We start from the raw sequence: 23,638 nt of genomic DNA on the forward strand, positions 1-23,638 counted from the left end.
GTGGAGAGTAGTTGGAACGGGGTGGTCGGGGTAGGGTATCTCAGGCTAGGCTTGAGCGTGGCGTACTTTTTAGGGACGTCTGAGGGCGTGACTGTTCACCAAGTTTCTTTGTGGATAGTAGGGAGGGAGGGATTCTAGGGACCTTGCTATGGCTCTCTTGACAGGAGGGATCGGAGGGGATATACTAGAGAGTTGACCCTGGGTAGAATGAGTGCAGTGGGAGGAGAGGGGAGGTGGGGAGCATGAGGTGCCTGCCCCTCTGAGACCACAGCCAGCTGAGGGGCAAATAAGGCAGCTGGACGGAAATTAGACCTCTATTGGATTTGGGTCCGTTTCAGTTTGCACGTTCTGGGTGTGAAAACTTAAGAGCTCAGTTGACCAGTGATAGCCCGTGCCGGAAGTTGATCTGCAGCTTTCAGTGCTCCAGAGGAACTGCAGCAGGTCTTCCGTCCCCACCCTCTCCTTGCTGCACCCTCCTTTTCCACTGTTACCAGGAGCTGTGGAAAGAAATCCTTTTGCCCTCTCGAACCGTTGGAAACCTTTCCTCTAACCAGAAAGGCTCCATACCCTCATTCAACAAGAATCCTTCACTTGGAGTCTTCCTCCTTTCTCCCAAATCTTCCTTCTCGGGGTGCTTTCCGCCTGGGCTCTCCTAAAGCAGAACCAGGAGTTCCCAGCTCTGCTGTCTCCAGTTGTCTCTTCCCTGTACTCATGGCAACATCAGCTACCAGCCCCAGTTCACCTCTCCGGGCCAAGGATCTCCTGAGTGATTCATCAGAAGCCCCTGGGCTGAACCAAGCATCCTCTGAGGTGACCTCCCAGCTGTATACTTCTTTGCACCTCAGTCGTCAGGCAGAGAGCACAGCCCGAGCCCAGCTGTTTTTGCCCGCCACCTTCCCACCTCCTCATGAGGTGTTAGATGGCTTGGCCCAAGAACTGAGTCACAGCTTGTCGGTTGGATTGGAGAACAACTTGAAGAAGAAGGTGAGGGAGGTGTGTCTTGGAAACCTCTAGGGTCTTGGGATCGGGGGTGGTAAAAAAAAAATAGCTTTACTGAGACTTGAACTCCTATTGTTGGATTCCAAATTCCTTTTAACTACACAGTCAGTCATGCTTGTTCCTGGGAACAAATGTTTATGAGGGAGAGAGTGGCCTGGGCCACCATAATTTGGAAAGTTGTGAAACTACAAGCTCTTTTTTTTTTTTTCCTTCAGAGACACCTGTGGGATAGGTTGCTGTGCTTTAACTGGGATGTGGGTGCTGGGAGTGAGGATAACGTTTCTTCATCCCAAGAGGGAACTAGGGACTTAAGGAAAATATGCTGAGATCCTTCCAGCTCAAAACTATTTTGATCATATGGTTCAAAATTTGGAATGTAAATCATTAAAACATAGTTTAATCAATAATACATGTTATAGATAGATAGTGTCAGAGAGAGCAGGTATCATAACCAATCTGCAGACTGGTTAGGCTGCCCAGAGTTTGAAAAACTGATAGCCATAGACTACAGAGTCTTTAGACAGGATATTTGCTCTCTAGTTGGCAAGAATCCTCACCACTCTTGTCTTAAGTTGCCCAATTAATTCATTTACATTGCCTGTCTGGCTTCGGTAGACATTCGAGTTTCTTACTAGGTCAGTCGTATTTTTCTTGTTTTCCCAGGTGTGAGAGTAAAAAATCTTGGGCCTTAGGGGCTACTGGATGCCATCTACCCTGGCAGTAGGTAGATTATGGATTATTGCATCTGATTTCCATGTTACTTTTTCTAGGATGGTTCCAAGCATATCTTTGAGATGGAAAGTGTTCGGGGTCAACTCCAGAGCATGCTCCAAACCTCACGAGATACGGCCTATCGTGAGTGAACCCCTTCCCTATAAAGGAGAACCTAGATTTAAGGGGTGGGAAAAAGTGGAGAAAGGAAGCAGGGTGTGTGGGGGGTGGCGACCTAGACCTCGGAGATAAGAGTTTTTGGAGGAAAGGTTCCCGTTCTTTGGGAGAGGGCAGGAGGAGTGGGTGAAGTAGAAAGGAAGGACCTCTTCTTCAAGTGGTCCCTGTTCCTGTCCTTACCTGACCCTGGCTATGGGCCTCTCTGGCTGGCCCACAGAGGATCCCGCTACTCCAGGTGCCGGCTCAGAGAGACGGGAAGAGGACTCCTTTGACAGTGACAGCACGGCCACCTTACTTAAGTGAGTTTTCCTTGGGATTCTCCTAGCTGACTTCCTTTCTTTCTTGGAAAGCCAAATGTTCTAGTGCTTAGTTCTCCCTTTACTGCTTTTGTATCTCTTAAGGACCTAAGATGCTTGTCACTTAGCTTTCAGTTTTCATCCTTTCTCTCCTTTCTTCTATCCCCTTTCCTCCTTTGGGAACATGGGCATCTGCTGCTTAGTACCTGGCTCTCTCCCAACTTCTAGTCCTTCTTCCTCCAGAAGAGCTAGTTTGTTTCTGCTGAGACTTGTACTGCAGGGAGTGTGGAATAGAGGAAGGAGCACTATAGAGTGAATCATAGAACCTGCGTGCTATCTATGGCTCTATCACTTATCTACCTAGCTTTATAACTTTGGGCGAGTCTCCTGCCCTGAGTTTCAGTTTCCTCATTTGTAAAATGTCACAGTTGGACTAGTGGATCTCAAAAGCTTTCCCAACCCTAATATTCTCTACCTGATTTGCTCAGCACCCGGCCCCTGCACGACTTATCTCCATCTAGCTCAGCCCAAGCCCTGGAGGAGTTGTTTCCCCGCTACACCAGCCTTCGGTCAGGGCCCCCACTCAATCCCCCGGATTTTCAGGGGCTGAGAGATGCACTGGATTCAGAGCATACCCGTCGCAAGGTGAGATATAAAGGCTTCCTTTTGACAGCAGCAAAGATTAGAAAAGGGGCTGAAGGTTAAGGGCCTGCAGGCTGGGACTTTGCTCAAATGGCTCTGCTGGAAGGCAGGCCTTCTTTGACCATCCTAGCTAGAAAGGCACACCTCCCCTCCAGGTATTATCCCCTCAGATCATTGTGTTATTTCCTTCATGTAGTTTATCAAAGTCTGATATATCTTGTTTGTTTTCCCCCTCTAAAACCTAAGCTCCATGCAGGTCACACCTTATCTTGTTCAGCACTTTCTTCCTGAAGTCTAGAATATACTGAACACATAGAAATACCCTGTGCATGTTTGGTGAATGAACAAGAAACTTGGTTGACTTGTGCAAAGCTACCAGTGATATAATGAGCTTTGTTTCTGTGAGCCTAAGCCTATCTGAAGGGGGCAGAGAGAGGGACAAGGCAGAGGAAGGGTCAGAATTATTAGTTGTGTTGTCATTTTTGGGACCTTCTCTTCCTCCATTTTAAACTGCCTGGCCATGAATGAAAGGCTTTCCCCTTTATCCTTGCCATGTTGAGTTGTTGTGTCCAATATGCTTCTTAGGGCAGGAGTAACTTCTCACTCTGTGCAGCATGGGCTGCTGCACCCCTGCCAAAAGGTTCATGGAAAATTTCCCCAGAAGATCTGGAAAAGGGAAGAGGCTGGAAGCTAAGCCCCTGCTTCCCGAGGTGGTAGAGGAAGGTGTTGGAGGTCTTAGACTCCAGAATTCCTGACTCTCCTTCCCCAAACCTGTTCTGTTCTTGGGACCCAGGCTCCCTGTCTCCAGCCCATTTCCCCTGTAGAGGAGCTGGAAAGTTTGGAGCTTTGGTCAAACTAAGGATGGCAACATCCAGACTCCTCATCCTTCTTCCCAGCATTGTGAGCGCCATATTCAGAGCCTGCAGACCCGCGTGCTAGAGCTTCAGCAACAGTTAGCTGTGGCCGTGACTGCCGACCGCAAGAAAGATATCATGATTGAACAACTGGACAAGGTGCCGGGGTAGCAGAATGCGGGTGGGTCTCTCCATGGGGGGCACCAAGGAATAGTGAATAGGGGGAGGCCAACCAACATTTCTTTGTTCATGTTAGGAGCTGGGGTAAGTGGTGGGTTAACTGACCACGGGGAGAAGGTGGCTGTTGACCCTGCTCCTGTGGGCAGAAAGAGGGCAAAAAAATTATTTGAAATTCTGTCTGACTTTCCTGAGACCCTGGCCCGCGTGGTGGAGGGCTGGAACCGGCATGAAGCTGAGCGGACAGAGGTGCTTCGGGGACTCCAGGAGGAGCGCCAGGCAGCTGAACTCACTAGAAGCAAGCAGCAGGAGGTGTGCAACCCGGGTCATAGGGCTTTAGAACGTAGGTCACCGACGGCTGGATGGGAGAGGGTAGAAACAGCTCTGGAGTCAGGATTCCTGACAGATTGACCTCAATCTTGCCTTCCTGACAGATTGACCTCAGTCTTGCCATAGCTGGCCTGACAGTTCTCCTCACTTCCTCTCCCTTCAGTGTTTCTGCTGTCAAACTTGCATGGTTGATGTCTTCTCAGGTTTCCTCACGCCATGTGGTCTTCTCTCTGGCCCCCAAGTCATTTAGTTAACTCTTGCTTTTAGAGTTTACGTTGTTAATGATTTTCGAAGTACAGGGATTCCCCTCAGTTCCTCCGTCCTGTGTTCCTCTCTCCTTGAAAGACAGTAACCCGCCTGGAACAAAGCCTTTCTGAGGCCATGGAGGCCCTGAATCGTGAGCAGGAAGGTGCCAGACTGCAGCAACGGGAAAGAGAGACACTGGTGAGAATGCTTCCTGGGTTAATTCCAGTAGAGGCTGTTAATTACTTCTAGAGGGATACGGGCTTTTGATGGATTGTGGGAGTTCATAATTTGAGTTGCACCAGGGCAAAGTGTGTTCTTTAAAACACAAGTTCTGGGGGCTTCCCTGGCGGTCTAATGGTTGAGACTCTGTGCTTCCACTGCAGGGGGCATGGGTTCAATCCTTCGTCAGGGAACTAAGATCCCACATGCCTCGGTGGCATGGCCAAATAAATAAATAAATACATACATAAAAGAAGATTTAAAAAAAAATAGTTCTGCTAGATACTCTACAGAAAGTAAGCTCTGCCACCAAGTAAGTTTGAGAGACTCAGCAAATTGTATCCTCATTAAAATCATTTGGATAATTATTTTTAAATACAGATTTCTGACCCTTTCCCAGAGGTTTTGATATATTGGGGGTTGGGGAGCCTAAATATTTTCAGAAATTTCCTAGGTGATTTCATTCAACCAGGTTTGAGAACCCTGGTCTATGGCAGACCAGAAAAGGTATGGGATGAGACTTACTCAAGTTTCTAATTGCTGAAATGATAAGATTATCTATATGAATTAGTAGCCAGGTTTAGAATTTCTTACATGCATGACACATGCTTGCTACATGCATGCTGGTACTTATATTCCTAACAGGCTACATCCAAGAGCGCTGATGGTGGCTGCTGGTTGGCTAGTACATGATTGTAGGCTGGATTTTCTAGTCTTTGTGGAATTTCTTTTGATGACGATGGTGATAGCTATTGTATATTGAGTACTTACTACATGCCAGACACTGTGCTAAATCCTTTTTTTTTTTTTTTTTTTTTTTTTTTTTGCGGTATGCGGGCCTCTCACTGCTGTGGCCTCTCCCGTTGCGGAGCACAGGCTCCGGATGCGCAGGCTCAGTGGCCACGGCTCACGGGCCCAGCCGCTCCGCGGCAAGTGGGATCCTCCGGGACCGGGGTACAAACCCGTGTCCCCTGCATTGGCAGGTGGACTCTCAACCACTGCGCCACCAGGGAAGCCCTGTGCTAAATTCTTTACATATGCTTTTAACTTTAATCCTCACAAGGTAGACTGTAATATGCCCACTTCACAGATAAGGATGTGTGCCTCAGAACACAAAGTAAATGCAAAGCTGGGATTCAAACTGAGATTTGAACCCAAATCTACCTAACTCTGGAACAGAAGCTCTTATTTACCATGTAATCTCGTGGGCTTGTTAACTATTGTATTTTAACGGATATAATTCTCAGCGGGCACATTGTATGGGAGTAAGGGGGCAGATTGCTGGTCTCTTAAGGGCATGCTAAGGATCTTGGTTTTCTCCTGGGGCTATAGGAAGAGGAAAGGCAAGCTCTGACCCTGAGCTTGGAGCTGGAACAGCAGCGGTGCCGGGCCCTGCAGGGAGAACGGGATGAGGCTCGGGCTGGGCAACTCAGTGAACATCAACAGCTGGAGACACTTCAGGTGGCCCTAGAAGAAGAACGGCAGACCTGGGCCCAGCAGGAGCATCAGCTTAAGGAATGCTACCAGGCACTGCAGGAGGAGAACCAGGCTCAGTTGGAAAGGGAGAAGGTAAAAGTGGCACTTGGGGAATGGGGGAACAGATGAAGGACAAAATAATTGAATGAGACGGATGTCAGAAAACACGATGTAGTGGACTGGGATGGAGAGTGAAGAACTCTATGTGGGAGAGAAGATTGAGAGTGTAGGGCCTGCAGGAAGGGCTGGGGGCATCAAATACCTGGAAGGTTGAAGAGTGAGATTCAACAGAGATGAGGAAATAGGTCACATATGAGGAGAGAGGAAGCTTAGTTTTTAGGGTACGGGAGGATGAATTGGGAAATAGAGGTAACTGGGAGACAGGCAATGATGAGGTACAAACTTAAGTTTGATTTCTCTTTCTTATGGAAACACCCAGAGGATGAGGTACAAACTTAAGTTTGATTTCTCTTTCTTATGGAAACACCCAGAGGGAGGCTCAGGCAGCCCGGGAGGCCCAGCAGCAGCTGGCATTGGTGCAGTCTGAGGTGCGGCGGTTGGAAGGAGAGCTGGACACAGCTCGGAGAGAGAGAGACGCCTTGCAGCTGGAGATGAGCCTGGTGCAGGTCAGGAGGCAGAGTTTCTTGAGGAGAGTTCCTGGTGAGAAGACGTAGGTCTGAGGCAGAGTGACTTTCAGGAGTCAGGCAAACACTCCCATTTCTAACTAGAATTTTAACCTTTATGGGCCTCTGTTTTTATGCATAAAATGTGTGCTAAGGGCACATTAATGAGTTTCTGAGAGACTTTTTTCCTTATTATAATGGTTGACTTAAGGAGACACCCAGTTTCTGGGTTAGTGAGGCCAGTGTTTGAGAGAACACACTTTTACTTTTCACCTGGCCCATTGAGTTGCAGGGCTGACCACATGGAAACTAACTTATCATGGAGGGCCAAGGGTGAAGACGTTAGTAAAAACTTCAGTAGCAACTTATACGCTGCTGTACCCCCTGAACTGATGCTAGCTGTGCGTGTCTATGTGGGCATTCAGTAAACCTATCGAATGGTCCTTCTGTGTAAGCTCTGTGCTGGGATAGTCCTAACACAATAGCCCCAGCCAACAAGGAGCTCACCAGATAGATGGGGAGTTTGTCTAGCACACACATTTTTGAAGGAGTATGATAAATAAGAATTTAGAGTAAGGAGAACTACTCTTTACTCAGACGTCATCTTCCTAGTGAGTTCTTCCCCAACCACACTGAGTAAAATCTGCAACCTCTGACAATCCCTGTTCCCTTCCCTGTTTAATTTTTCTCCTACTATACTACATAATATACCTTTTTATTTATTTTACTTAGTATTTAATTTTTTAAAATTGAAGTATAGTTGACTTACAGTATTATATTAGTTTCAGGTGTACAACACAGTGATTTGATATCTTTATATATGTTACAAAGTGATTACCATGATAAGTCTAGTTACCATTTATCACCATTCAAAGTTATTACAGTATCATTGAATATTCCCTATGCTGTGCATTATATCCCTGTGACTTATTTATTTTATAGCTGGAGGTTTGTACCTCTCAATCCCCTTCACTGATTTCACCCATTTCCCCACTCCACCTCCCCCATAGTGTATCTTGTTTATTTTCTGTAAGGTGCATGAGGGCAGTGATTTTTGTCTATTTACTGTTAAGTCCCAGAGTAGCGCCTGGCTTTAGTGTTGTTCATGTCCTCCATTTCGTTATTGTTCCATCGATTATTGAAAGTGGGGTATTGAAGTCTCCAGCTGTGGTTGTAGAACTGTCTGTTTTCTCCCTTCAATTCTGTCATTTTTTTTCTTCATATATTTTGGGGCTCTATTAGGTACACATATATTTATAACTGCTATATCTTCTTAATATTACCTTTTTGCTTAAAATCTATTTTGTCTGATATTAATATAGCCCCCACCCTGTCCTTTGTTTACTATTTGCATGGACTATCTTTTTTCATCCTTTTACTTTCAACCTTTTTGGGTCTTTGTAAAGTGAGTCTCTTGTGGACAATGTATAGGTGCATGATGTTTTTTTTTAAATCCATTATGTCAATTCCTGCCTATTAATTGGAACATTTAATCCATTTACATTTAAAGTAATTACTGATAAGGAAGGACTTCTGCCATTTAGCTGTTTGGTTTTTTATGTCTTAAATGTTTTTTGTTCCTCAGTTCCTCCATTACTGCCTTTTTTTTTTTTGATAGTTTGTTGATATTTTTGTAGTATACTGTTATCTTTTCCTCTTTCCTTTTCTGTATATTTTTAAAGTTATTTTCTGAATGGTTACCTTGTGATTACAATTAACATCTTAAAGTGATAGTAACCTAGTTTGGATAATACCTACTTTAGTTTCAGTAGTGTATACTCTGTTCCTATATGTCTCTGTCCCTCCCCCTTCATATTGTTATTACAGATTTGTACTTATTGTTTTATGCCTCTGCCTTTTAAATCATATTGGAAAAAAGGAGTTACAAACCAAAAGTACAATAATATAGGTTTATATTTGCCTATGTAGCAACCTTTATCAGTTGCTTCATATGGCTTTATTTCTTCATATGGCTTCAAGTTACTGTCTAATTTCATTTCATTTCGGCCTGAAGGACTCCCTTTAGAATTTCTTGTAGGGCAGGTCCACTAGTAATGATCACCCTTAGCTTTTATCCATCAGGGAATGTTTTAATTTCTCCTTCATTGTTGAAGGATTTTCCTCACATTCCCCCCGCCCTCCCCATATAGAATTCTTAGTTGACAGTCGTTTTTCTTTAAAACATGTTGGGACTTCCCTGGTGGCGCAGTGGTTAAGAATCCGCCTGCCAATGCAGAGGACACGGGTCCGAGCCCTGGTTCGGGAAGATCCCATGTGCTGCGGAGCAACTAAGCCTGTGCGCCATAACTACTGAGCCTGGGCTCTAGAGCCTGTGAGCCACAACTACTGAGCCAGTATGCCCCAGCTACTGAAGCCCATGCGTCTAGAGCCCCGTGCTCTGCAACAAGAGGAGCTACCACAGTGAGAAGCCCGTGCACAGCAACGAAGAGTAACCCCCACTCGCCGCAACTAGAGAAAGCCCGTGCACAGCAACGAAGACCCAACGCAGCCAAAAATAAATTAAATAAATAAATTTTTAAAAAACAAAAACAAAAAAATATGTCATTCCACTACCTTCTGGCCTCCATGATTTCTTAGGAGAAATCAGCTATTAATCTTATTGAGGCTCCCTGGTAAGCGACAAATTGCTTCTCTCTTGTTGCTTTCAAGATTCCCTCTTTGGCTTTTGATAGAGTGACAATAATGTGTCAGTGTGGATCTCTTTGAGTTTATCTTGCTTAGAGATTGTTGAGTTTCTGGGATGTGTAGATTTATGAATTTTATCAAATTTGGGAAGTTTTTGGCCATTATTTCTTCAGATATTTTTTCTCTCTTTCTCTTGACTTCCCTAATGCATATGTTTGATGATGTCCCACAGGTCCCCCAGATTTTATTCATTTTTCTTCATTTTTTTTTTCTTTCTGCTCATCTGACGGGATAATTTCAGTTGCTTGTCTTCAAGTTCATTGATCATTTCTTCTGCCTGCTGACATCTGCCATTGAGCCCCTGTAGTGATTTTTTTAAAATAGATTTTAGGGCTTCCCTGGTGGTGCAGTGGTTGGGAGTCTGCCTGCCAATGCAGGGGACACGGGTTTGCACCCTGGTCTGGGAAGATTCCACATGCCATGGAGCAACTGGGCCTGTGAGCCACAATTACTGAGCCTGCGCATCTGGAGCCTGTGCTCCGCAGCAAGAGAGGCCGCGACAGTGAGACGCCTGCGCACCGTGATGAAGAGTGGCCCCCGCTTGCCACAACTAGAGAAAGCCCTCGCACAGAAACGAAGACCCAACACAGCCATAAATTCATTAATTAATTAATTTTTTTAAAAGTTAAAAAAAATAGATTTTATTTTTTAGAGCAGTTTCAGGTTCACAGCAAAATTGAGTGGAAGGTACAGAGATTTCCCATATACTTCCTAACTGCAGCCCCCCGCAGCTTCCCCTAATAGTAGCATCTCCCACCAGAGTAGTACGTTTGTTACAGTTGACACATCATTATCACCTAGAGTCCATAGTTTACATTAAGGTTCGCTTTTGCTCTTGTACATTATATGAGTTTGGACAAATTTATAATGACGTGTATCCACCTTTATAGTATCATACTTAGTTTCACTGTTCATCGCTTCCTCCCTTTAACCCCTGGAAACCACTGATCTTTTTACTTTCTCCATAGTTTTGCCTTTTCCGGAATGTAATATAGTTGGAATCATATAGTATGTAGCCTTTTCAGATTGGCTTCTTTCACTTAGTGATATGATTTTTTTCCATGTCTTTTCATGGCTTGATAGCTCACTTCTTTTTAGTGGTAAATAATATTCCATTGTCAGTTTATCTTTTCACCTACACATCTTTGCTGCTTGTAAGTGTTGGCAGCCTTGTTGGGTTTTTTTAAAATATTTATTTATTTATTTATTTGGCTGTGCCAGGTTTTAGTTGCGGCACATAGGATCTTTGTTGCCACCTGCGGGATCTTTAGTTGCAGCATGTGGGATCTTTTAGTTGTGGCATGCCAACTCTGAATTGCGGCATGTTGGGTCTACTTCCCTGCAGGGATCGAACCAGGGCCGCCTGCATTGGGAGTACAGAGTCTTAGCCGCCTGACCACCAGGGAAGTCCCAGTGTTGGCAGTTATGAGTAAAACTTCTGTAAACATTCATGTGCAGGTTTTCTGTGTGAACTCCTTTGGGTAAATACCAAGGAGTGCGGTTGCTGGGTCATATGGTAAGGGCGCGTTTAGTTTTGTAAGAAACCACTATAGTGTCTTCCAAAGTGAGTGTACCATTTTGCATTCCCATCAGCAATGAATGAGCGTTTCTGTTGTTCCACATCCTCACCAACATTTGGCATGTCAGTGTTCTGGATTTTGGCCATTCTAGTAGATGTATAGTGTTATCTAGTGAATTTTTCATATCATGAGTTGTACTTTTCAGCTCCAGAATTTCTATTTGGTTCCTGTTTATAATTTCAATCTCTTTAAATCTCTGTGTTCACACCCCCTATTTGTTTATACTTTGTTCTGATTTCCTTTAGTTTATTGTCTAAATAGATCATTGAGCATATTTAAGACTGTTGATTTTACGTCTTTGACTAGTAATCCTAATGTCTGGGCTTCCACAGGAAGAGTTCCTGTTATATTCTCTTTTTCCTTTGAATGAGTCATATTTTCATGTTTTTTTGGTATGTTTTATAATCTTTTGTTGAGAGCTGTATATTTTGAGTATTATAATGTAGTAACTTTGGAAATCATATTTTCTCCCTCCTCAGGGATTTCCTTTGACAGCTGCAGCCGTCTGTTTGTATAGTGACTTTTCCAAATGGTTTTTGCAAACGGTATTTCTTGTGTGTGGTAATTGACATTTCTGTTCCATTATCTCTGTGATTAGCCTGTGATCTAACAGATTTTCTTAAAAGTCTGGACTCCCTCCTGCCAAAAAAAGTGTACATGTCTCTTTATTTACTTATTTGTTTGTTTATTTATTTATTTTTAAGATTTCTTTTTTTTGGGCTTCCCTGGTGGCGCAGTGGTTGAGAGTCCGCCTGCCGATGCAGGGGACACGGGTTCGTGCCCCGGTCTGGGAAGATCCCACATGCCGCGGAGTGACTAGGCCCGTGAGCCATGGCCGCTGAGCCTGCGCGTCCGGAGCCTGTGCTCCGCAACGGGAGAGGCCACAACAGTGAGAGGCCCACGTACCGCAAAAAAAAAAAAAAAAAAAAAAAAAGATTTCTTTTTTTTTTTATAATCTACTGTGCTTGCTCGCCTGGCTAGGCTCCCATTTTTCCTTTACTTTGACCTAGTAATTCCATACTGTTTCATTACCTCTTTGATACTTTTTAGGAAGAGATATACATGTATATACATATATTTAAAAAATATCTTATTCAACTTGTTTGTTTTTGTTCAGCACAACAGTTACTCTGAATAACAATCTGCCAGTACTAGAAACATGATCTACTCCCTCTCTTATTATACTTTGAAATAGTTTGTAAGGTTGGATTTAATATGTATTTCTTGAATACTTAGTATTTGACTTGATTTTGCCTCTTGAATGTTTCTAGAAATATTTAGCGGGACTTCCCTGGAGGTCCAGTGGTTAAGACCTCGCCTTCCAATGCAGGGAGTGTGGGTTCAATCCCTGGTCAGGGAACTAAGATCCCACATGCCTCATGGCCCAAAACATAAAACAGAAGCAACATTGTAACAAATTCAAAAAAGACTTTAAAAATGGTCCACATTAAAAAAAGAAAAGAAAAGCAATCCTTAAAAAAAAAAGAAAGAAATATTTAGGCTTTCTATTTCTTCTTGAATTATTTTTGGTGTTCTCTTACCTATATATATCTATTCACTCTAAATTTTCTAATCTATTGACTTAAAGTTGTTCATAATTTTATCTTAATGTCCCTGGCATCTTTTCTACTTTTTCATTCCAGATATTGTTCATTTGTGTCATTTCTGTCATCATCTCTTTTTAAAACCATCTTACTCATGATTTAATTAAATATATTTTCAGAAAATTAACTTTTGGCTTTGTTGATTTTTTTTCTCTTTTATTAATGTCTGTACTTTATTTCATTTCTTATATTTTATTTGATTTTATTCTGTTGTTCTTTTTAAAATCTTCTTAAGATGAATGCTTGCTTCTTCTAAGTTCCTCCATAAGTATCAACTTAAGTGCCTCCTACAACTTGTCCCATGTGATATTTGCCTTATTGTTTGGTTCTGAATAATATTCATTTTAAAAAAAATATTTATTGGGCTTCCCTGGTGGCGCAGTGGTTGAGAGTCCGCCTGCCGATGCAGGGGACACGGGTTCGTGCCCCGGTCTGGGAGGATCCCGCATGCCGCGGAGCAGCTGGGCCCTTGAGCCATGGCCGCTGAGCCTGCGCGTCCGGAGCCTGTGCTCCGCGACGGGAGAGGCCACAGCAGTGAGAGGCCCGCGTACCGCAAAAAAAAAAAAAAAATTTATTTATTTGGTTGTGCCAGGTCTTAGTTGTGGCAGCAGGCGGGCTCCTTAGTTGCGGCATGCATGTGGAATCTAGTTCCCTGAGCAGGGATCCAACCCAGGCCCCCTGCACTGGGAGCGAGGAGTCTTAACCACTGCGCCACCAGGGAAGTCCCCTGAATAATATTCTTTTTTATATGATTACTTTTTGATCTCCTGGGTTATTTCCAAACATATAGGGTTTTCTAATTATATTTTTATTATTGATTTATAGCTTAAATATTTGTGATTAGAGAGCATGGTCTTTTAAAAAATTACTTATTTATGTACGTTCCACCCAACTTTTTGTGTTGAAATATTTCTATCTTAAATGTTGCTTGAATAGTAAGTATAATGAATACACTTAGATTCATCAGTTGACATTTTGCTACATTTGTCTGTTGTCTGTCTGCACCTCTCTCTCTCTCTGCCCCTTCCCACCCCCCTTCCTCTCTTTTCTTGTCCCCACCCCCATCATTGGAGAGTTTCTTGTGGATATCATGAGAGAATATACTATTTTTATTATTTAAATTCTTTGAAAATTGTTGAGACTTATCCCTCAATATATGGTCAAGTTTTCTAAATATTTCATGTGTGCTTAAAAACATGTATTTTATAGTTGTTTGGTGAAGTTTTATATGTCTGTTTGTATATGTGTCTAGTTTGTTAACTATGCTGTTTAAGTCATTATATCCCTTTTTATTTTTTTTCTATTAAAAATCTCACTGAGTGTGGATTTGTCTATTTCTCCTATAGTCTGTAAATTTTGCTTTATACATTTTGAGGCTCTGTTATGATTAGATACATATAATTTTTTAAATTGCTATATCTTTCCTGGTAAATTGAGTGTTTTATTCTTATGAGATGACTCTATCTCTTACAAGGCTTTTTTGCCTTAGAGTCTAATCTTGCCTAATATTAATAGATCTATATTGGTCTTTAAAAAAAATAAGAGTTTCCCTGAGAAATATTTTTCTAACCTTTTTACTTTCAACCTTTATATATTTGCCTTTTGGCTGGAGCATTAAATTCATTTAATTTAATTAGTTTATTCATAGCTGAATCCATGTCTTAACTTTATATCTTATTTTGTCTTGCTTATTCAGTATTTATTTTCCTCTCCTTTCTTGTCATCTTTTAGATTCATTATTTTTTCATTTCATGTTTGTTTGTTTTTTTGTCAGCTAGTTTTAAAGTCAAACTCAGTTTCTGTCTAAATTCTCAAAGTTAACTTATCAGAGGTAAATATCAAAGACAGAGAAAGGAGTCGTCAATTCTACATGGATGGGTCAAGTAGTCTCCCCAGAGAACTCTAAAAAATATTTTTAAGATGTAAAAGTTATCTGTAATACAAGTTCAAATATTACAGAAGTAAACGGTTGCCTTCCCTTCCCGCATCACTTTGTGTCCTTTTAGAACCTTTTCATATGGGTTTCTGGGCTGGTGCTTTAAAAAAATGTATATGCATTCGCTGCAACTTGTTGTTTTTACCTCATAATATATCTTAGACATCTTTCCATGTCAATACATATAGATGTATTGTATGTTATTTTTAAGAATTAAATTAAGATGTATAGATGTTATTTTTAAGAATTATATAATATTGCTATAAATGGATGAATCATAGTTTATTTAAGCATTTTCCTTTTGATGAGAAATTTACACTGATGTCAGTTTTTTTCACTATTAAAAATAGTGCTGCAGGGAATTCCCTGGTGGTCCAGTGGTTAGGACTCCATGCTTCCACTGCATGGGGCATGGGTTCGATCCCTGGTTGGGGAACTAAGATCCCGCAAGCCACAAGTTGCGGCCAAAAAAAAAAAAAAATTAGTGCTGCAGTGAACATCATTGTACATAAATCTTTGGCACCCCTTCTGTAGGATAGATTCTTTAAAGTGGAATTGCTGGCTCAGATGGAGTATATATTAAGTTTTTTCATTAAAAAAATTTAGGGTAGTGATTATTTTATAATGTATAAAAATATTGAATCGGGCCTCCCTGGTGGCGCAGTGGTTGAGAGTCCGCCTGCCGATGCAGGGGATACGGGTTCGTGCCCCGGTCTGGGAGGATCCCATATGCCGCGGAGCGGCTGGGCCCGTGAGCCATGGCCGCTGGGCCTGCGCATCCGGAGCCTGTGCTCCGCAACGGGAGAGGCCACAAGAGTGAGAGGCCCGCATACCGCAAAAAAAAAAAAAAAAAAAAAAAAAAAAAAAAAAAAAAAAGAAAAAAAAAAAATATTGAATCACTATGTTGTACACATGAAACTGAAAAAAAAAATTTAGGTAACAAGGCATCTAGAGTAGTCAAAATCATGGAAACAGAAACAGTGGTGATGTTAGGGGCTGGGGAGGGAGAAATGGGGAGTTCAGTGAGTATAGAGTTTCAGGTTGTTTTTTTTTAAATTTTATTTATTTGTTTATTTTTTGGCTGTGTTAGGTCGTCGTTGCTACATGCAGGCTTTCTCTAGCGGGTCCTACTCTTCGTTGCAGTGCATGGGCTTCTCATTGTGGTGGCTTCTCTTGTCGCGGAGCATGGACTCTAGGTGTGTGGGCTTCAGTAGTTGTGTCTCGCAGGCTCTAGAGTGCAGGCTCAGTAGTTATGGTGCACAGGCTTAGTTGCTCCGCAGCATGGGGGATCTTCCCAGACCAGGGCTCGAACTCATGTTCCCTGCATTGGCAGGTGGATTCTTAACCACTGCGCCACCAGGGAAGCCCCAGAGTTGCAGTTTTACAAGATGAAAAATCTCTACAGATCTGTACAACAACATGAATATACTTAATACTACCTAACTGTACACTTAAAAATGGTTAAGGGCTTCCCTGGTGGCGCAGTGGTTGAGAGTCCACCTGCCGATGCAGGGGACACCGGTTCGTGCCCCGGTCCGGGAGGATCCCACATGCCGCGGAGTGGCTGGGCCCTTGGGCCCTGGCCGCTGAGCCTGCGCATCTGGAGCCTGTGCTCCGCGGTGGGAGAGGCCACAGCGGTGAGAGGCCCGCGTACCGCAAAAAAAAAAAAAAAAAAAAGGTTAAGAAGGTAAGTTTGTATTATGCGTTTCTTACCACAGTTTTTTTAAATTAAAAAAAAGAATTTAGGTAACTGTAAGGAGTTTGGTATGATTGGAACCTATTTGGGAGAGCTGAGATAGATGAGTGGGACCATAAAGGGCCCTATAAGCCAGTTTCAGCAGCCAGAACTTTATTCCTTAGACAGTAGGGACATTTGAAGGATTTCAAACAAGGAAGCAAATTGAGCGTCTTTGTGCTTTAGAATATTCACTCAGGCACAAAGTAGAGGACCCACTAGGGCCGGAATGAGAGAGGGTGGAGGGTAGAATAGAGGCAGGGAGATCAGTTAGACTTGAAGTAATATTGAATTAATGTAGTAGTGAGCAGAAGGGTAAATTAGAGAGCTGTTAGTATGAACAGAATGAAATGACCAGTGGGAGGGGCAAAGATGTGGGAGGGGCAAAGATGTGGGAGGAGTCAAGAATAACTCCGGGTTTCAAATAGTGGTGCCATTAACTAAGGCAAGAAATATAATAGGAAAAGGTTTGAGGGTAGAAAAACAAATGAGCTCAATTTTGGATGTGCTCTATTTGAGGCATATACAGTAGGTTTCTGGGTATATGGGCTTAAAGCTTAGAAGAAAGGTCCAGGCTAAAGAGAGATTTAGAAAGTGTTTTTTTTTGTTGTTGTTTGTTTGTTTGTTTTTTGCGGTACGTGGGCCTCTCACTGCCGCGGCCTCTCCCGTTGTGGAACACAGGCTCCGGACGCGCAGGCTCAGCAGCCATGGCTCACGGGCCCAGCTGCTCCGCGGCATGTGGGATCCTCCTAGACCAGGGCACGAACCCGTGTCCCCTGCATCGGCAGGCGGACCCTCAACCACTGCGCCACCAGGGAAGCCCCTAGAAAGTGTTTTAAGGTATAAACGGTAGCAAAAAACATGGCCTAAATGCTAGACATTTGCTCTACACAGGTAAAAGCATCAGTGACCCAGAATGGTAGCATGTGGTCAAAAAGAAAACTGAAGACAGAACTCAAGGAAGCATTGTGCCTTGATGGGCAGTTGGAGGAGGAGCAGTTAGCTGAGACTGAAGAGCAGTCGGATAGAATGAGATCGCGTGGCTGGTGGTATCACAGGAGTGAAGGGGAAAATGGTTTTAGAAGGAAAAACTGATGTAGGCGGCAGGTGTTGCAGTGAGATCACGTAAGATAAAGACTGAGAAATAACCACTGCGGGATTTAGAAATTAAGTTCTTTGCCATGAAGGACTATGAGTGGAAGTCAGATTTCAGTGAGTCAAAGAAGGATTATGAGGTGAGAAAATAGAGACAATGATTCTGCTTTAGGAGGAGGGAACACGGACATTTTTTGAATGCTCCCTGGGTTTCAGGTGGTACACCAGGAATATTGCATGTGTTACCTCAGGCATGTGTAACACATTTGATTGTTCTACCTAACTTTTGTCTAAAAAAATATTTCTATTGTCCAAAGTCATTTTTACTTTTGTGTACATATAAGGTGTGCGCACCTCATGGTTTAATAAGGAAAGGAAACCTCTTTCACTCCTTGTGGCAAAATTCTTGTTTCTTTTTCTCTTAGGCATATGAGGTAACGTTGGTACGTGGACTTTTTTGCCTACCTTATATCCTCCATCCTCTTCTAAGCCCAGATAGAAGCGAGCTGACAATGACCCTGCCTTCCCTTACTCCCAGGCCCGGTGTGAAAGCCAGCGGATCCAGATGGAGTCGGAGCTGGCCGTGCAGCTGGAGCAGCGGGTGACAGAGAGGCTGGCGCAGGCTCAGGAGAGCAGCCTGCGTCAAGCGGCCTCGCTGAGGGAGCATCACAGGTACGTGGAGCTCACTGGCTGCTGCCTTTCCCCAGCCGCAGCAGGTGGTGTCGGGGCCCCGTCCAGACCCTCTCAGATCCCTTTACCATCTTCCAACACGCTGGCTGCTGTCAGTCGGTGGGAGAGCTGCCTTCAGGTTCACAGGGAGAGCCAGCCGTGCTTGAGGATTTTCCATCTTCACCCCATAGGAAGTAGCACTTAACCAATAACTGATGGCCACAGGAGTGTACGTTTCCAGCTCCCTTGCCCCTGGTGGGCACAGTGGTGAGCTTCGACCTGCAACATTTCCAGAGCCGCCCTGGGGGATTGAGCCTTCTCCCCACCTCAGCCCTAGTCCCCTACCAGTTTTTTTCTAGAAATGCTTCTTAAATGAACCACTTTCCCATAAATCCTCATCCCAGGCTCTGCTTCTGGGGAACCCATCCTAAGATACCAGCTGTCCTCTTGCCTGAACGCGCCTGTGCCACGGCTGGGCAGGCTGGCTCACTCGCACGTGCACGCGTTCTGGCTTTTTCTTATTTGATTAGTTCTTCTGTCTCAGGATTCAGTCCTCTTTTCTCACCTGTGTCCTCCCAGGAAGCAGCTGCAGGAGCTAAGTGGACAGCACCAGCAGGAGTTGTCCACTCAGTTGGCTCAGTTCAAGGTGGAAATGGCAGAACGGGAGGAGAGGCATCAGCAGGTGGCCCAGGACTATGAGCTCAGGTGCCGGCCCCTGGTCTCCCTGTTAGGCCGCAGTCCCAGAGGGAGTATTGAAGGGCCGCTTCCTCTGTAGCCCTGGCCTCTCCCGCACGGGCCCCAGTGCCTTTCACAATTTCACGTGTTCCATATTCCCTTCTGGCTCTTCCTATTCTCCGAGTCCCTGCTTTTGTAAAGGGCCGACATTGCCTCTCGCGTCTTGCCTTCAGACTGGCCCGGGAGCAGGCGCGAGCGCGGGAGCTGCAGAGTGGGAGGCAGCGGCTGCAGGAGCAGCAGGCGGAGCTGCTGGAGCGGCTGCAGGCCATGCTGCAGGCCCACTGGGAGGAGGCGAGCCACCTGCTCAGCACCGCCGCCCTGCCGCCCAGTCCCCCGGTACGCTGCGCAGAATCGTGTTTCGACCCCTTCTTTGGAAATCTAGCTCCCTCCCAAGGGCGGTCCATAGTTCACCCCTATGTTGGCATCTCCTACTTCCTTCTTTTAATTATTAAATGTTTATTATTAGCTAAAATCTTTTTTGGAATAGATGATGACATGCACATGGTAAAAAAAAATAATAATAATAATCCAGGGGCTTCCCTGGTGGCGCAGTGGTTGAGAATCTGCCTGCCAATGCAGGCGACAATGGTTTCGAGCCCTGGTCCGGGAAGATCCCACATGCCGCGGAGCAACTAGGCCCGTGAGCCACAACTACTGAGCCTGCGCGTCTGGAGCCTGTGCTCCGGAACAAGAGAGGCCACGATAGTGAGAGGCCCGCGCACCGCGATGAAGAGTGGCCCCCGCTTGCCGCAACTAGAGAAAGCCCTCGCACAGAAACAAAGACCCAACACAGCAAAAATAAATAAGTAAATTCATAATTAGATGGTTTAAAAAAAAATCCAAACTGTTCAAAAAGGTACACAGTGAAAAGTAATCTCCATCCCATCCCTGCACCTCAGTCTCCCGGTTCCTCCCCCCAGGAGCAGCGGCTGTTACTGGTGCCTCGAGTGCCGCCCCCAAACAGTAGCCTTCTTAACCAAGTGCTTATTGATGGACATTAAAGTTGTTTCCTATATTTTGCTTCTACAAACAGTGCTGCAAAAAATATCATTAATATATGTCTTTGTGCAAGTATATCTATAAAATTTCTAGAAATGGAATTGTAAGTTCAAAAATAAGCATATTAAAATTTGATAGAAATTTGCTAAATGTTCCCCAGCCTCCTTTTAAGGACGTTCTACTAATTTGTAATCTTATTAAAGTGTCTGGGCCATGTCTCATCTCTTTAAATGCACCCTCTCTTGTGCCCAGGTTCCTCCTGCCGGCCCCTCCAGTCCTGGGCCACAGGAACCGGAGATGGGGGAGAGGAGGATCTGGACTGTGCCCCCTGTGGCCGTGGCCCTAAAGCCCGTATTGCAGCAGAGCCGGGAAGCACAGGAAGAGCCCCCTGGGATGCTGCCACCTGTTCTCTGCAGCCCCTCCTCAGATCTTAGCCTCCTGCTGGGCCCCACTTTCCAGAGCCAGCATTCCTTCCAGCCCCTGGAGCCAAAGCCGGATCTCACTTCATCCTCAGGTGACTGGGGACAGAAGTCCCTGGGGTTCTCCTCACCCACACGGATCGGCTCCCTCTTAACCTAGCTTCCTTTCTGTCCGGGACTTGAGCATTTCGTTTCCCAGATGACTTAGTGACCATAAATTGCAAGGAGCAGAAATCCACTCAAGTTTGTTCAAATAAAGGGAGTGAGGCTTATGGAAATGTGATGTATCTGTGCTTAATGAGAACTGGGGTTGGTTCAGGGGTGCTGCCAGGAACTGGGCAGCTGTTCCTCGTCTCTTGGGCCCTGCGTGGGCTCTGGACTCTGCCTCCCCGGCATCTGCTCCTTCCTCTTGGCCGACCAGCCCTCTCTCTCCCTCAGGTTCTTGCTCTCCCAAGTTTGGTTTGCACGTGAGTTTGAGCAGCCATGACACTGACTCCAGAAAGACTCTAGACAACCTTACAGAGACATTGGTGCCTCTGTTTCTTAGGTCCAGTTTAAAGAGAGGCGATCTGATGAGTTGGTAACCATCCCTTGGATCGGCTGACCTTGAGTGGTGGCCACGCCTGGTTCAGTCAGCTGTGACTTGTGGGGTTGAGGGTGCTCTGTGTGGTGTAAATGTGACAACCCAGGTAGAATTAAGAATGAGGGCATGTTCTGGTGAAGAAGCCGGAACATGTCTATTGATCTTAAACCATTCTGTGCTGCCGTGGTATTTATTTATTCAGCAGCCGAGTACCATAGCTTTCCCCTTCTGTCTACACTTCTGTCGTAGAATTCAGCTGTGCCGGCTCTCAGTTGTCTTCAGTTCTTCCCTCTCCAGCTGTTTTCCACTGTGACCAGCTTCTGGCTGTGCTGCCCCTGTTATATTTAATAGACCCCTTCCTTCCAGGCCTGTGGTGAGCTGATTTGTGGAGAACCCCCTCCCCTACAGCACACGCCCCTGTTTCACTTTACAGCTGAGGCCTTCTCTGCAGCTGGGACCTTCCATCCCGATCACAGGGCAGAGCGGCCATTCCCTGAGGAAGATCCTGGGTCCAACGGGGATGGCTTCCTGAAGCAAGGGCTGCCGCCCCCTTCCCAGCTGCAGGGCCTCAAGCATTTTTTGCACCAGGTAAGAGGGCCCACCCGTCCCACCTTGTTTTCTCCTCTCCTTCCTCAGTTTCTCTTTCTACCCTGGGAGACTAGGATTCGGACTTCATCCGCCTTTTAGAACTAAGACTTTGTCCCAGCTTCTGCCTCTCCCAGTTGCAGTAGTTCCTTCTGGAACTTAGGTGGCCAGCCCCGGCTCTTACTTCCCCAGTTGCTGCTTCCCTCAGACACTGAGGTCTCTTTCTTCAGCGGTCCTCAGGGAACCTTACTGTCTTGTCCCCCCAGCTGCTGGAGACAGTGCCCCAGAGCAACGAGAACCCCTCCAATGACCTGCTGCCCCCTAAGTCTGGTGAGCACCACCTCTGAAGAAGGTTGGGGCCAGGCCTGGAAGAGGTGGGAGATCCGGTTACCAGGCATGGGTTTTTAGGAGCTGGCAAAAGTGACGAAGCCCCACGAAGGCTAAGGTGGCAGGATTCCTTGGATTTTGCCCCATTTCCTGATTTGAATCTCTTTCCTTTGCTAGGTCCTCTGACTGCCCCATCTTGGGAGGAAGCCCCTCAGGCGCCACGCCTCCCACCCCCGGTCCATAAAACTAAAGTCCCCTTAGCCATGGCATCCAGTCTTTTCCGGGTCCATGAGCTTCCCTCAGCCCATTCACAGAGCAGCGGTCCCAGTGGTGGCTCCTCAGAGAGAGGTAAGCAGGTCATGGTTTACCGGCAGATAAAAAAGGTAGGTCTTGGGTGTGGAGCTGGTACCTGGAACTGAAGGCCTATCTGGACTCCGAGAGCTGGGATAGGGTTGGGGCAGGGCCTAGGATGACGACCATTACTGATGTGTCTCTCAGGTGGAGATGGGCTCGCACCCTCGAGGCAGCTGGTGGAGGTGTCTCAGCTGTTACGACTGTACCAAGCTCGGGGCTGGGGGGCACTGCCTGCCGAGGATCTGCTGCTTTACCTGAAGAGGCTGGAACACAGCAGGTACCAGCCTGGGAGGGAAGGGCGGAGGGACTAGGTGGATGGAATCTGGATTGTGGGCAGGAAGAGTGGAGTGTGCGCGTTGTCCTTTGAGTAGCAGCTTCCGTCCTTTTCTGGGGAAGAAGTGAGGGTGAGATGTAGATCGGAGTCTCCTCCAGCTCTCACTCCTCCGCACCTGTCTTTTGTCTCTACTTTTCTGTTTGTCTGTTTTTTTTTTTTTCACTTCAAAAAAAAAAAACCTCTTCTCCATGTTTTTCTACCTTAGTTTTTTCCTCTTTACCCTGCAGCTCAGAACTGAGAATCCTAGGATTGTGACAATCTAGTATAACTCAGTATTTGATTCCACCAATGTTTCCTCCTGTTTGATCCCTGGTCTGTCTTGTTTGTTCTTATTCTTAAGAGACAGAACTGGGGAGTAGCTCTTCCACCCCGTGTGGGGAGAGTCGGGGGAACAGCTGCCCATCCTCATCCCTTGATTTGTGTGGCAGGACTGACAGCCGAGGGGATAATGCCCCCAGAAGGAACACAGACTCCCGCTTGGGTGACATGCCCCGGAAAGAGGTGAGGGAAGGTCGGGCGGGGGCGAGGGGCTGGGGGCTCTCACTGGCTCGTCCCTCGCCCTCTGCACGCCCGCCAGCTGGCTCTGTCCTCTGTCACCCGACCCCTCCGATCCCGGGTCCCGTTTTCTGTAGCATGGCCCTTCCCCTTTGCTGACTGATGCTGGCCCTCCCCACACACGATGCCATTCCTCAGTGGCAGGGGGGCAGTTGAGAGGATGTGACACTGACTGTGTTTTCTCTCTTCCCTCCACTCTCAGATCCCCTCCCAGGCTCTGCCTCGCCGCCTCACTACAGCCCCTAAGACTGAAAGGCCTCCAGCTCGGAAGAAGAGTGGGCACCCTGCCCCTGGTAGCGTGAGGAGTCGGGGAGGGATCTGGAGATAAGTCCCTGGCCTTTCTCTTCTTTGGTCTCTCATTTTTATTATTATTATTTTAATAAATCTCGGTAGTCTGTTTTAGAGTCTCTGACTCATAGGAATTTGGAAAATGGAGGATTTATAGGAAACCACTTTGTGGAGAAGCCTCATTGTTCTATTTGAGTATGTTTTTTGTTATGTTTCTATTTTATATTCTGTGGAAAAAGACACGAGTGCTTTGAAAGAAAACAGTCTGTGGCTAGGTTTCAGAAGCATTAGTGAGCTAAAGCTCCGTGTTGCAAGAGTAAAACCCACAGAGTGATTAGCTCTGGTCGGTAGTGGAATTATGGATGATTCTTATTTTCTTCTTTA

General features: G+C 45.5%; 1 protein-coding gene across 6 annotated transcripts; it reads left to right on the forward strand.

Annotated features, from left to right (window-relative positions):
- Positions 1-583: 583 nt before the first annotated feature.
- On the forward strand, positions 584-23,365 carry CNTROB (centrobin, centriole duplication and spindle assembly protein). 6 transcript variants are annotated; one of them, XM_081218081.1, is made up of 19 exons: positions 584-993; positions 1,770-1,854; positions 2,105-2,186; positions 2,672-2,828; positions 3,722-3,838; positions 4,052-4,168; positions 4,532-4,630; positions 5,984-6,220; positions 6,619-6,753; positions 17,945-18,078; positions 18,655-18,780; positions 18,984-19,146; positions 20,062-20,323; positions 21,245-21,399; positions 21,663-21,726; positions 21,901-22,071; positions 22,222-22,354; positions 22,840-22,912; positions 23,169-23,365. In XM_081218081.1, exons 1-19 carry the CDS (start codon positions 712-714, stop codon positions 23,292-23,294), a joined length of 2,718 nt encoding a protein of 905 aa, XP_081074207.1. In that variant the 5' UTR covers positions 584-711; the 3' UTR covers positions 23,295-23,365. The 6 variants fall into 6 exon arrangements, with proteins under 6 accessions (XP_081074207.1, XP_081074211.1, XP_081074209.1 ...); XM_081218085.1 differs by having other exon boundaries at positions 2,705-2,828; XM_081218083.1 differs by having other exon boundaries at positions 2,123-2,186.
- Positions 23,366-23,638: the final 273 nt, after the last annotated feature.

The sequence above is a fragment of the Mesoplodon bidens genome (assembly GCF_964165515.1).
Source record: "Mesoplodon bidens genome assembly, chromosome: 19".
Classification (NCBI taxonomy): domain Eukaryota; kingdom Metazoa; phylum Chordata; class Mammalia; order Artiodactyla; family Ziphiidae; genus Mesoplodon; species Mesoplodon bidens.

Bases quoted from the DNA above. Each gene is read 5' to 3' on its own strand.
- CNTROB (XM_081218081.1), top strand. From the start codon at position 712: ATGGCAACATCAGCTACCAGCCCCAGTTCACCTCTCCGGGCCAAGGAT. The intron at 19,147-20,061 runs GTACGCTGCGCA...TCTTGTGCCCAG, and splicing joins CCCTGCCGCCCAGTCCCCCG to GTTCCTCCTGCCGGCCCCTC. The intron at 20,324-21,244 runs GTGACTGGGGAC...TTCACTTTACAG, and splicing joins GGATCTCACTTCATCCTCAG to CTGAGGCCTTCTCTGCAGCT.